Source organism: Heteronotia binoei, chromosome 2 (genome assembly GCF_032191835.1).
Source record: "Heteronotia binoei isolate CCM8104 ecotype False Entrance Well chromosome 2, APGP_CSIRO_Hbin_v1, whole genome shotgun sequence".
NCBI lineage: Eukaryota > Metazoa > Chordata > Lepidosauria > Squamata > Gekkonidae > Heteronotia > Heteronotia binoei.
In genome coordinates, this window is record NC_083224.1 from 181,294,498 (window position 1) to 181,307,894 (window position 13,397).

At 45.3% G+C, this 13,397-nt stretch overlaps 1 protein-coding gene across 1 annotated transcript in view; it reads right to left on the reverse strand.

Moving 5' to 3' along the window:
• CACNA1E (calcium voltage-gated channel subunit alpha1 E) overlaps positions 1-13,397 on the reverse strand; it is a 605,524-nt gene that overhangs the window by 133,964 nt on the left and 458,163 nt on the right. The window contains exons 21-22 of the mRNA XM_060232603.1: positions 11,188-11,244; positions 8,138-8,725 (exon numbers count right to left, since the gene is read on the reverse strand). Of these exons, the coding sequence (XP_060088586.1) occupies positions 8,138-8,725; positions 11,188-11,244 (645 nt within the window). The remainder of the gene's footprint in view (positions 1-8,137; positions 8,726-11,187; positions 11,245-13,397) is intronic.

A 13,397-nucleotide genomic window follows, 5' to 3' on the forward strand; every position in this document is an offset into this window, starting at 1 on the left:
CACTTGGCCACATTGAACCTCATCTGCCACATTGACGCCCATTCACCCAGCCTCAACAAATTCCTTTGGAGTGCTTCACAATCTTCTCTGGTTCTCACCAACCTGAACAATTTAGTGTCATCTGCAAACTTGGCCACTTCACTGCTCACTCCCAACTCCAAATCATTAATGAACAAGTTAAAGAGCATGGGACCCAGTACTGAGCCCTGCGGCACTCCACTGCTTACCGTCCACCACTGCGAAGACTGCCCATTTATACTCACTCTCTGCTTCCTATTAATTAGCCAGTTTTTGATCCACAAGAGGACCTGTCCTTTTACTCCATGACTCGAGCTTACTAAGGAGCCTTTGAAGAAGAACTTTATCAAAAGCTTTCTGGAAGTCAAGTAAACAACATCTATTGGGTCCCCTTTGTCCACATGTTTGTTCACCCCCTCAAAGAACTGTAACAGGTTAGTGAGGCAAGATCTTCCCTTGCAGAACCCATGCTGAATCTTCCTCAATAACTTGTGTTCATCAATGTGCCTACACATTCTGTCCTTGATAACAGTTTCTACCAAGCTTCCCAGTAATGAAATCAGACTGACTGGCCTGTAATTTCCCGGATCTCCTCTGGAACCTGTTTTAAAGATGGGGGTGACATTTGCTACCTTCCACTCCTCAGGAACGGAGGAAGATTTCAATGAAAGGTTACATATTTTTGTTCCTTTATTTACAATGAGCTCCACCCCTCATCCCAGGTGGGTTGGTCCAGAGCTGGACTCCATCCCTTGTCTACAATGAGTTCCACTTCTTGTCCCAGATGGGTGGGTCCAGAACTAAACTCCACCAATGGATGGGGCCAGTCCCCTAGCTCATATTTGGGCCTTCCAAGAGTTGGCCACCCTAAGTGTAGCCCAGTGGGCCCTTGTTGTTTTGAGGGAGAGAAGCATAACTAATAAGAAAGCTTCCACCAAGCCAAACAGAAGGCAGCTCTTGGTTCTGGGGAGGCCAGCTTTCAGGTGGACCTGGGGATCCCGCAGAATTGCAGCTCATCTCCTGACTACAGAGATCACTTCCCATGGAGAAAACTGATGTTCTAGAGGGTGGATTCTAGGCACTGCACCCTGCTGAGGTCCCTGTCCTTTCAGGCTCCATCCCCAAATCTCAAGGAGTTCCCCAACCTGAATCTGGCAACCCTACATCCCATCCCGGATTGGTGGCCTGGGGGGACCTGGCAACCCTATTTGTTTCTGATCATTTACCCTGGGATTTAGTGTTTTTCTTAAGAAACCCTGAGAAGGAGGTTAAAACACTGAAACATTAAATCAAACCCCAAAACCTTGCAAACCTGCGGAGAGCAGCGTGAAGCAACTTCTGTACCACCACCATTTCTTTCTACCTCTGTGGGGCTTGTTAAGCAAGAAGGAGCTCAGACACTGGATAAGACAAAATTTCACAGGCTTGCTGGTTCGATGCAGATATCCCCATCTCAATTTCAGTTTGCGAAAAACAATCCTGTGAATATTTTCACACCGTCTCCTTTTCCTCGGGCCAAATATTCCCTAGAAAAAAAGGTATGCGTTTCCCCTCCCCTGTCACCTGTGCATCGATTGCATATAAATTGGGTAAAGTGGTGTAAAAATAGCCCGTGCATATAAATATGCTGCAACAGAAACAACCTAAGAATTGAAACAGCAATGAGGCAGATGGAAAACCAGCACAAACGAAAATGCACAGAATGAAAAAAGAGTCAGAAACCGGTTGTGTCAGTTCACCCTACTCAGAAACCCAGTGGGGAGTGTGAGTGCAAATGGGAACTGGTTCTGAAGTCCAAGGTGAACTTTGAGGTTCAGTTTTGCAGGCCAACAACAAAGCCTTGTTTCCACCCCACTGGTCATCCTGGGCCCCTTCACTGAGATGCGCCTAGACCTTGCAATCCTACAGCAAAAGAACTTTTCAGCTGTTGCTCTTGATCATCGCCAAAGCCAGTTTGGTGTAGTGGTTAAGCGTGCAGACTCTTATCTGGGAGAACCGGGTTTGATTCCCCACTCCTCCATTTGCAGTTGCTGGAATGGCCTTGGGGCAGCCATAGCTCTCGCAGAGCTGTCCTTGAAAGGGAAGCTTTTGTGAGAGTTCTCTCAGCCCCACCTACCTCACAGGTTGTCTGTTATGTGGGAGGAAGGTAAAGGAGATTATAGACCGGTCTGAGACTCTGAGATTCACAGTGAAGGGTGGGGTAGAAATCCAATATCATAGTTGTCGTCATCATCGTTGTCGTCTTCTTCTTCATCTCCTCCTCCTCCTAGCTAAGCACGGCTCCCATCAACTGGCCAGAGTCCATCAGCCCCATAATAATGCACCATGCTGAACTCGCGCTGTGCTGCCTTTCAAAAGCTTGTAAAATGTTGGCTTGGGGGGGGGTTACAGAGGAAGCAGTTTTATTCTACATTTCAACAATTTTCTGCATCCATAATGCATTTTCCTACTGACTAGAGTCTTTTGTTTGCAGTTCACACACCCTCTGATCTCGCATTTAATGAGATCGGGAATAAATGTAATTTTGTGGCAGTTTTAAAATATGGTGTTTATGGTTTTACACTGTGAATTGTCTGGAGGATTGTTGTTGGACAGAAATACAAGCTATGAATAATGAAATCACTTTCAGCACAGCTGAGGAATGTGCAGAAGAAGAGAACGGATTGGATTATATCCCGCTGTTCACTACCCAAAGGAGTCTCAGAGCAGCTTACGATCTCCTTTCTATTTCCCTCCCCACAATAGACACAGTTTTTCGCAAACTGTGAGGTAAGTGGGGCTGAGAGAGCTCTGACAGGAATGGCTCTTTAGGGGAACAGCTCTGAGAGAACTTGTGACTAACTCGAGGTCATATCAGCAGGTACATGTGGAGGAGTAAGGAATCAAACCCGGTTCTCCCAGAGAAGAGCCTGTGCACTTAACCACTACACCAAACTGGCTCTCCGCCTCCTTCTAGAATTCTGTGCTTCATTCCCAAATAGTAAAGTCCAGCCAAAGATTTTAGCTAATGGAAAAATCTACATTAGAAACCCAATACATAACCAACAGGTACTGCAACCTCCTCTGGGGAGGGACTGCTGCTTAGTGGTACAGCACCAGCCTTGCGTGCACAGAAGGTCCTCTAGTTTCAGTCTTTGGATCCCCAGTTAAAAGGATCAAGTAGCAGATGATCTGCAGGACTGCAGCCCTCCCAGCAGACAACGCTGACCTCAACAGACCAACATTCTGGCTAAGTATAAAAGCACGAGTTTTCAACAGTGTGTTTAAGAGAAATTCTCTTGTTTCTTCTTAGGTTGTCAGTCCCCAGTTGGGTTTAGTACACAAAGAGGATACTCGGTAAGAATGTGGCAAAAATACAAAAAATCTGAGTAGCACACACAATACTCTATTCTAAACACAAAAATACAATTCTTAAAGACACAGTACAAAAAAAGGCCCAATGTACAATATCTTACTCTGTTACTTACTCCCTGGAATGTAACCAGCTGTGAAATACTGTGGGAAGCTTAGTCTGAGAACAGAGAAAGACTGGGGTCCCAATCAGGAAATGATCGTCTATATTATTGGTAGGAGAAGCGGCACACATTAATTTGCGTAAAGATTTATGACTGAGGAAGGCATTGCCAAAACTGGTCTCCTTATCAAGTTATTGACCAGACATATTCTTCTCCTTCGATTCATCTCTACATTATTGAAGACAGCACCTTGTTTATGAGTCTAAGGACTATATAAGAAAATATTGTACACTGGGCCTTTTTTGTACTGTGTCTTTAAGAGCCCTGAGTTGGGGGCAGAGGATCCCCTGGTTTGGAGGCCGTCTCCTGCTTCAGGGTTATCAGAAAGCAGGGTGGGAGGATGTCCACTGGGCATTATTCCAGTTCCCATAGGGTACAATGAAGAACTGATCCATGGGTTATCTGGGGCTCTGGGGGAGCTGGGTTTTTTTGAGGCAGAGGCCTCAAAATCATGTGGTGCCTCTCCTAAATCCAGCCCTCCAACTTTCAAAAAGATTGAGCCAGGACAGGAGTTCAATTCTATGAGCCCCCAAAGAAGATGCCCCTATCCTCCATTATTTCCAGCAAAGGGAAGGCATTTTAAAAGAGTGCAGTCCCTTTAAATGTGATGGCCAGAACTCCCTTTGGAGTTCATTCGTGCTTGTCACACCCTTGCTCCTGGCTCCACCCCCAAAGTCCCCAGATACTTCCTGAGTCGGACCTGGCAATTCCTTTAAGCAATTTCTCCCTGAAATCAGGGCCGGATCTAGGGGGGGGGTACAGGGGGGTACGTGCCCCAGGTGCTGATGAAGGGGGGGCGCCAAATTGGGTATGCACTGTATTCTATGGGACCATAAGACAGAATGGCCCATAAGGGGGCATCATTTTTTAATTTTGCCCCCCTCAAAAAACATGTCGATCTGGTTCTGCCTGAAATCCAACTATTCTCTTTCTGCTTTTTAGGAATTTGGAGTGTGTTTTGATCAGAGATAAAGTTGAAGAAAAATAGGGACTGTAGAATTTCACTCCATAAATGCTTAGAGGTAGGCAATGTCTTCCCAAACCTTCTCATCTTTTTGCTAAAGTACCACCCTGTGGTGTGTATCATAAAACAAATGCAAGTCCTGCAGTTACAAAAGGGTGAACTGATTTCCCTACAAAGAGAAACCCCTCTTTTAAAAGAGAAAAAAAGAAAGCAATGGCTGTATCGAAGTGAATTTCAGAAGTAATTCCCCTCCCCGTAACAATGCCAGTTTTCAACACAGAAAGGGTGAGCTGTGCTTTTCTCCGAAACGTCCTTCAGTTCTGTGTTGATCACAGCAACAGATACACATCCATCCTTCTCCAGGCATTAAAGAATCATTGGCTGTTTTAACACAAAGCATGCTCAGACTAAGAGCTGTGGATCTGAGAAGCCAGCAAGCTTTCAAGGCCAAAATGAAAACAACCCCCCTACCTGGATTAGAAAAAAGTGTAACACAAAAAACTCCATAGAATGGAATTATATTCTGTAGCAATTAGTTCACCTTCTCTCAAAGACAAGCATAATATGCAAAAGAACAAAGAGTCTTGCACAAGACAAAGATTTATAGGAACATAAGGTCCCTTTTACATCATTGTATTAAACTGGTTATCTGTTACTAGCTGGATTCCTGGCTCGAAGTTTCAGACAGCATATTTAAATCTGTATATAAATTGTATTAGAAAAGCTCTGCTTATTTCAAACTGTGCTGCTCCCCCCCCCCATTTTTTTGCAGCACATTCTATTTTGGATTTTTAAAAACGTTCTAACTTTTGCGTTATACTGTCCGCTACACCGATATAGCAATTCAATGCTTGCGGCTGCTGTATGAAAGCTGGCAATGTAGCATCCAATGCTGTATCGATCTAGCAGTATCTCACAAAATTCAGGAAGTTCAAAAAAGAAAGTAAAATAGAATGCACTGCAAAAAGGGAGGTACAAAAGTGGCACTTTCAGAAGTTCTGCAGACATTTTAAATGCTACACTACAGCAATTCAGAAGCACAAAGAACACCTGGAAATGGAAGAAAGGAGTTAAAACAAAAATGGCTCGACCGTACTTTGCAGACATGAAATGGTAAGAAAAGGTCAAAAAAATCCATTACTAGCCAGGAGCTGAAATAGTTGTGTCTGAAATGACACAAGGAATCTGTTGGCAACTGGCAGCTAAATTGGATTACAAAGGCTGTTTGAAAGGGGGCCAAGTTATATTCTTACCAACATTCTGCAAGTGGGGAAAAATAACGTACCAGTGTTGATTCTCTAACAGGGAACTAGGAAGCACCAGGTCACTGAGGGCTGAATCTCTGATTAAACGGCTCTTTATTTCCCCCCATACATGACCGAACTTTGGGATGAATATTTATCCCTTCTGGAGCTCTTTATAAATGTTAGTAAGCCTTCCCTGGGAAGCCTTCCAGGCACCAGAAGTAATTCAGTTTCTTACAGCTGTCCCAAGAAGACAGTATGTCTTCCAGTGCAACTGTAACCTTAGAAAATGCTCTTGGCAATAAACCACTTGATTTCCTGGGTGACTGATAAGACTATGCTGAGCTTTACTTCTAGTATGTGAAGACATTCTGAGCCCCTTCCTTTTTAAATTGGACCAGAAAGGCAAACTATTTTATCCAGCTGCATCTGACACGCCCTTGATCAAGAAGCCGTGTCAACAGGGTCTTTATATACAGACCAAAGCTCCGCCTTCCCCAACCCAAAAGTCAGGAGACAGCTCAGATGCTCCTTGGTCCAAGTTTCCTCGCTAAATTGCATTTCTCAAGGACATGTCTCCCAGAACATTTTCTAGTTTCTTGATACTTAAAACCAGGGATGGAATTCTAGCAGCAGCTCCTTTGCTTATTAGGCCACACACCCCTGATGTAGCCAATCCTCCAAGAGCTTACAAAAAAGAGCCTTGTAAGCTCTTGGGGGATTGGCTACATCAGGGGTGTGTGGTCTAATATTCAAAGGAGCTCCTGCTAGAATTTCACCCCTGCTTAAAACACCAATTCAGCCATTACGTTAGTCAAACAATAACTGTTATTTCTTCTAGATCAGCGGTCTTCAGCCCTTCCTGACTTGGGACCAACCTTCAGCCCCCCCATGTGGCAGCAGGAAATCAAAGGAGATGAAAGCACAGGACAGGAAGCAACATCACACCACATTTGTGGGACATCAGTCACATGACAGGATGAAGAGAAGCCTTGCCTATGCTAAAAAGAAATAGTCTTCGCCACTGGGGGGAGCTCATCCCATTGTCTTTTTTTCAGTGTTTATGTGAAGATGGTCAGGGGACATGACACCTTTTCTTTCTGTGCAAGCACACAAGTCATAGATGCTTCCTAAAAGCACTGAAAATATGACAGCTTTATAAAAGCTTGCAACCTAGGAAGTGGAGCAGTATGCTCAACCAGAGGGTCCCCCTGAACCATGACTGAACACCAGTGTCTTAAGATTATCTAAATGAGTAAAGGTGCTATTGTTGGTCATTTAACAAGGAATTACCAGTTTATTACAGTACCATAGCATACAGCTGGGGTGGCCAAACTGTGGCTTGGGAGCCACATATGGGTCTTTCGTATATACTGTGTGGCTCTTGAAGCCCCCACCACCCCATTTGCCAGCTTGGAGAAGCTAAGCCAGCTGAAAGCTTGGAGAATGCACTTAAAAGTTGCTTTCTTTCCTCCTCTTCCTCCCCATCTATTTCCTTCCTTCCTTCCTTCCTTCCTTCCTTCCTTCCTTCCTTCCTTCCTTCCTTCCTCCCTCCCTCCCTCCCTCCCTCCCTTCCAAAAATCTGATGTTCATGTCTTGCGGTTCTCAAACATCTGCTGTTTATTCTATGTGGCTCTCAGGGGTCATTTTGTAGAAAAATAGGTGGTGGAGCTCATCCAGGGATTATTATGCAGATGCAATACTAGTCAATGGACAAGGGGGTGGAACTCTCAGAAGGAGGAGATGAAACTCTCAGAAAGGTTCAGGAGCTGTGCTCCTGTGAGTTCCCACTGAACCTGAGGCCTGGTGACTCTTATGTTAAACAAGATTGGCCACCCCTGGCATATAGTCTAACGTTATGCACGTTTATGCAGAAGGAAACCCTACTTTAAAGATGCCATCAGGGATTGTAATTTTTTAATGTAATTGATTTTTTATATATGTATTTTTTAATGTTGTGCATTGCCCTGATCCTGGCGCTATCTGGGATAAGGCGATTCATCAAATGTAAATAATAATAATAATAACAACAACAACAACAACAACAACAATAATAATGATAATAATAACAACAATAATAATGATAATAATGATAATAATATATTTGATGAAGCTTATATTCAGGGGCATAGGTCTGGAAACTAATGGTGCAATCCTGTACAGGCTTACTCCACCGGCAGTGCAATGACTGCATCGGACCACCGGCAGTGCAATGACTGCATCGGACTGCACGGCAAGGCGACAATGTTACAAAAGCAACCAAATTCAAAAGCTGGTCAGCATTTGGTCATCACAAATCATACGGTAGCTGGTCCATCAGTGGCCTGTGTGCAGCTATATCTCCTTCACAGGGAAGAATGCAGAGAGACAACAGACAGAAGCATCATTCTTCTTACCTTTTCAGCTCCTCGGTAGCCACTTGCCCCTCTTCGATCAAGGCTTGCTTTTCCTCTTCGTTCTTCTTTTGCTCTCCCTCTGCTGGACTCACCTCTTCGGGGCCCGTCTCTTGGCTGGCTGACCTGTTCTCCTTGGCTTCCGTCCTCACCCTTCGGTGTCGACTGCGCCTCTGACTGTGCCGGAGCCGGGCCTTTTCCTCGAAGGCCACGCTTCCTCCGCCCTCCTGGTCAGTGAGACCGCAATTACCGTGGAACGATTTGTGATGCCACTGTTCCCATTCTCTCTTGGCTCGGGGAGATGGCGTCCTCTGGTCTTCCCTGATGCTTGGGCACGGATTGGAGCCCAGGGCTTGCTGTTCTGAGCCTTCTCCCTGAGTCCTCTCCACTTTGTCTCCTTGTTCCTCCTCATTCTTTTCAAGGCCAGAGTTCTCTAGCAACTTCCTTCTCCGGAAAATGCTAGCATGAGGATTGAGCAAAGGAGGTTCCTCCTTGTTGATGCCTTCCTGGCTGGACATCTGCATGTGCCGCCGGAGCTGGCTGGTCCTCTGTTCCCATACAGACATGTGGTGGCGCCTTCTCCTCTCCCTCCTGGGAAAGGAAAACAAAGGGGTTCAGTCCATCTGTGCCCTGTCAGAAACACAAGAACACACACCAGTACATACAGCATGCAACTGGGACCATTGAAAACCACACACTTGAGCTTGGTTCTCTATAACCCTGCATTTTCATTTCCGTTCATCTGACTAAAGCTCCTTGAATGAAAGTCTTGAACAGTCAAAAACCCATCAGTAACGTTATCTGGATACAACACTAAACCAATGGAAAAATCTCACAACAGCAAGGTTAAGGTTTGGAAATCTGCCAGATAAAAGGAGAGAGACTAGCTTGTGGTGAGAAAAAGATTAGAACTCATCTAGGTGCTGTGTTAAAACCCTATCTCTAAGAGGACACTCCAACAAAATAAAGAGGACACTCCAACAAAATATTATCAAAGTACCAATTTTCTCCTGAGGACAATCACAAAGGTGGTCTGAGAATGAGGAATCCTTCTTAATCTTCCCTTCATAACAGGAATGGGCTGCACCTTCCATTGAGTTAATAAGAAAGCTCTAAAGTAATTTGGAATAGTTAGCTAAAATGCATAGGAAGGCAGCAATTTTGGTGAAGGAATAACAGAAAATACAGAAGTGTAAACATGGTGGGCACTAAACCATGTGCTCAAGTAGTCCCTTTCTTGGATATTCCTCCTGATATAAGACTTAACACTTGCATTTCCATGAATACAGCCAAAGAAATTTGTTCCCTCCCTCTGATCTTTAAAAAAATCACACCTTCTGCAGGGTCATGAGAGAATCAAGCTCACAAGATCAACAGATAAATATCCAGCATCCGCACCCCCACATTTAACTGGGAACACAGCAACAAGCCCCAAGCAACAGAGAAACCAATATGAAGAAAGGGGCACATTCACTAAGATGCCACGATGCCTTTTACACTGCCCATCTCCCACCACCCACCGTATCGCTTGAAACACACGGCATCTGTATGCATGTACATATACACATAAACATTAAGCTTCAACATATTTACAGCGCAGTTGAACAAGTACGTATGCACAAACAAGCATGGATGTGGCATCGTTGGGCTTGTGTGTTGCATGCATGCAAGTATTAGGGCTGAACCGAACTGGCCCATTATTGGGCAAATGAGACATTTCCTTTACTAAATTGGAGAAGCTGCCAATAGATTAGCAAGTGAAGGTAAGAAGCTGTGTCTCAGGAGGTCCATGCATGGGGAGGATGCAGCAGGAGCAGCAGCAAGAGGGGAGACATGCAGTGCCAAGCTCCTTTTCGAGCATTCTCTAAATGCTCGTTCCAAGGCTTTGGAGCACACCCAGCCAGACAGGTTCGCTGCCCCCCGGAAGTCTCATCTTGAGATCCAAAAAGTGCCGGAGCTCTCCCCTTGCCTCCTCACACTACAGAGCAGCAATCTAAAGCGCACGGACTTGGAAGAAAATCCTGTTGCACAAAGCGGGATATAACTGATGAGCTAACATGCACGCAGGAACGCTTTTGAGTTGCTTGGTACAGAGCCTTTTCAGCAAGAGCTCTCCACCTCCAGCCTCGGTCTCGCAAAGCCACAGTCTCTGTATCCATGAGATGCATCGCTCAGGACGGCAGAGAGAGAACCAGAGTCCCGGGCAAATAGAAAGGTCTTGAGGACCTGCTCCTGCAATCCCACCCCATATTGCCAGTAGATAACACAGCATGCATAAAACACAACAGTCGTATCGTTGCATTTTGTCGTATTTAATGATGATAAACTCATTAATAACCGTGAATGATGAATCACTAAACGGGCTACCTATTGGTTTCTATAAACCACTGCAGGGATGGCCAGTGGTTGAATGGGCATGATCTTCTTTGTCCACTAGCCTTTGACAATATAAACCTATACATTGGTGGCCTCCAGCTTTCTGGGGTCCTTTCTGCTTCCTTCCCCCCCTGCAGTGATGCTCCTTCACCATTTTTCCCAATGGGATATTAGGAAGGTATGTGAAACCTTGATAAAATGGTGCCTTGTGTTTATGAGTGAAGTGTCCCTTGCAGTATGATACAACTGCACACTTCAGTGCTAAAACAGACAGACGCACCAACACAGGCATACATGTATGAAGACACACCCGCTTGACACACATCAGAAAGTAGACACACAAACATACACAGTCTTTAATCTTGTGTGCACATACATACGTATAATAGACACACACCCGCAGACCCACATAACAGCTCAAACTAGTTCACAGGTATATCTCACACCAACATACAGAGGCACGCAACGCAAACAAACACAGAAAGATACAGTATACCATTATAGGCCTACACTGATTCACAGTTCTTCAGGACATACGCACATAAATAAAAAGAAGATATCCACTCACAATGGGAATGTCAAACAACATCTGTGCACTCAATACCCTCCCCCTAGGCAACTCTCTCTCACACACACACACATAACCTCTCACAACATACAACCACATGCACACATACAGATTGCTGGAGCGTGGTTCCCACATCGACATGTGGTGCCTCCTCCTTCTGTCCCTTCTGAGGAAGAAAAATGAATGGGTTCAGTCCATGATAATGTCTCCAGATTTCAGCACCAACCGCCCATTAAATTTACACACATACGCAAACAGAAAACCATATGTACCTTAATGCTTAATGCTGTCTGTAAAGCGTTGCTTTCATCTTAAGTAATGTACGTTATGTAAGAATAATATGCATAGGTGGTTAGGTTTTTTGGTAGAAAAAGCCCAGCAGGAACTCATTTGCATATTAGGCAACACCTCCTGATGTCACCATTGTTTTACATAGGGCTTTCTGTAGAAAAAGCCTAGCAAGAATTCATTTACATATTAGGCCACACCCCATGACACTAAGCCAGTTGGAACTGCGTTCCTGTGCATTCCTGCTTAAAAGAAAAAAAGCCCTGTAAACACCCAAAAGTTAGATGGTAACCATATAAACCTTTGTTTGTATGGAAGAGAACTGGTGCCCTGTGGGAAGGTATGTGTTTCACCTCCCAGCATTCCAAGGGGTTAGATCTTGTAGAGTGCACAAAAGTGCCATAAATCTTTCCCCCCCTTCCCCTTCTCCTAGTAGTCTGTCACTTAGGGTTGCCAAGTCCCCTGCAGCCTCTGGCAAGGGACTGCTTTCAGGGATCCTCCTCTGATGTGGTACAATAGGTATCATAGAGTTTTCCCTCTCAAATTGCGAAAGCATCTGGGAAAACCACAGAGTTTTTCCAGAAGCTCCTAGAGTGGCCAGCGTGTGATGTCACCGGCACCATGACATCACTGCAAGTGATGTCATCATGCCAGTGACATCAGGGGAGGATCCCCCCTGCCCAGCCCAGGAATTTGGCAGCCCTACATGTCACTCATCCCCAGAATTATCTCTCTGGACTGAGGAACCCTTGTGAACCAAAGCAAGAGTAGCTGCAGTGAAGAGGGGGGAAAGGGCTGAAACTGATTCTTCCATTGGGGCCTGTTGGACTGTGGTACATGCTTGTTCTCAAAGGCTCCACAGCCCAAAGCGAGGATTTCTGGGACGAACAGGATGTTGCCGACAGAAAGATGGGGAAAGATCTATTAGGACAGCTTTTGCAAACTTCTTCCATAGGATCAAGCTCTTGGCAAAGATTTCCACCTTCGATGCCAGAGATCAGGGGTCAATATCTACCACTAGCATTCAGGGCTGGCAGTGTTAGAATTAACTGTTGAGCTAGATCAGGGATGTCAAACATGGGGACTGAGGGCTAGGTCAGGCCCCCAGAGGGTTCCTATCAGGCCCGTGAGCAAGTCTGCTTCTTTCCCCCTCTCTCTTGCTTCCTTCTGTGCTTCAGCTTGCTTTGGCAGGCTTGCTCAATCGCACAGGAGTTACACAGCAAAGCTTCTGTTTTTCCCATTGGCTATCTTCCCTTGGGGAGACCTTGCTTTGCCAGCCTCTCTCAATCGCACAGGGGAGCTACTGAGCCAAGTCTCTTTTCCCTGTGGCTCTGCCCCCTCCTCATCCCCTGGGGAGGGAGAGAAAGAGCCAAAGCTTCATTTGCCCAGTTCCCTCGATCACACAGGAGAAATTCAAAATCTTTAATTCACTCCCTGGCATTACATTTTATGACGCACATGGTCCAGCCCAATGAGATCTCATTTATATCAGATCTAGCCCTCATAAAAAATGACTTTGACATCCCTGAGCTAGATTTCCTATACAGTAGCAAGCGGGCTGTATAATGGGCTGTATATTGAATGCAAAAATATGACTCTAAAAAAGCACGGAGCAACACTCTTAATTGTCACCATTCTAGAGGTGCAAAAGCAACTATAATTTGCTACAGATCCAGCCAGCCCAAGCAGACCTCACTCACCTGGGGCTCTTCTGCCCCCACAGCAGCCAAAAGGCCAGCAAGCCACCCGCCACCCAAAATCACAGAAGAAGATGATGATGATATTGGATTTATATTCTGCCCTATACTCTGAATCTCAGAGTCTCAGGGCAGTCACAATCTCCTTTACCTCCCCCCCAACACACACACACAACAGACACTCTGTGAGGCAGATGGGACTGAGAGAGCTCTTACAGCAGCTGTCCTTTCAAGGTCAACCTCTGCAATAGCTATGGCTGTCCCAAGGCCATTCCAGCAGTTGCAAGTGGAGGAGTGGGGAATCAAACCCGGTTCTCCCAGATAAGAGTCCACA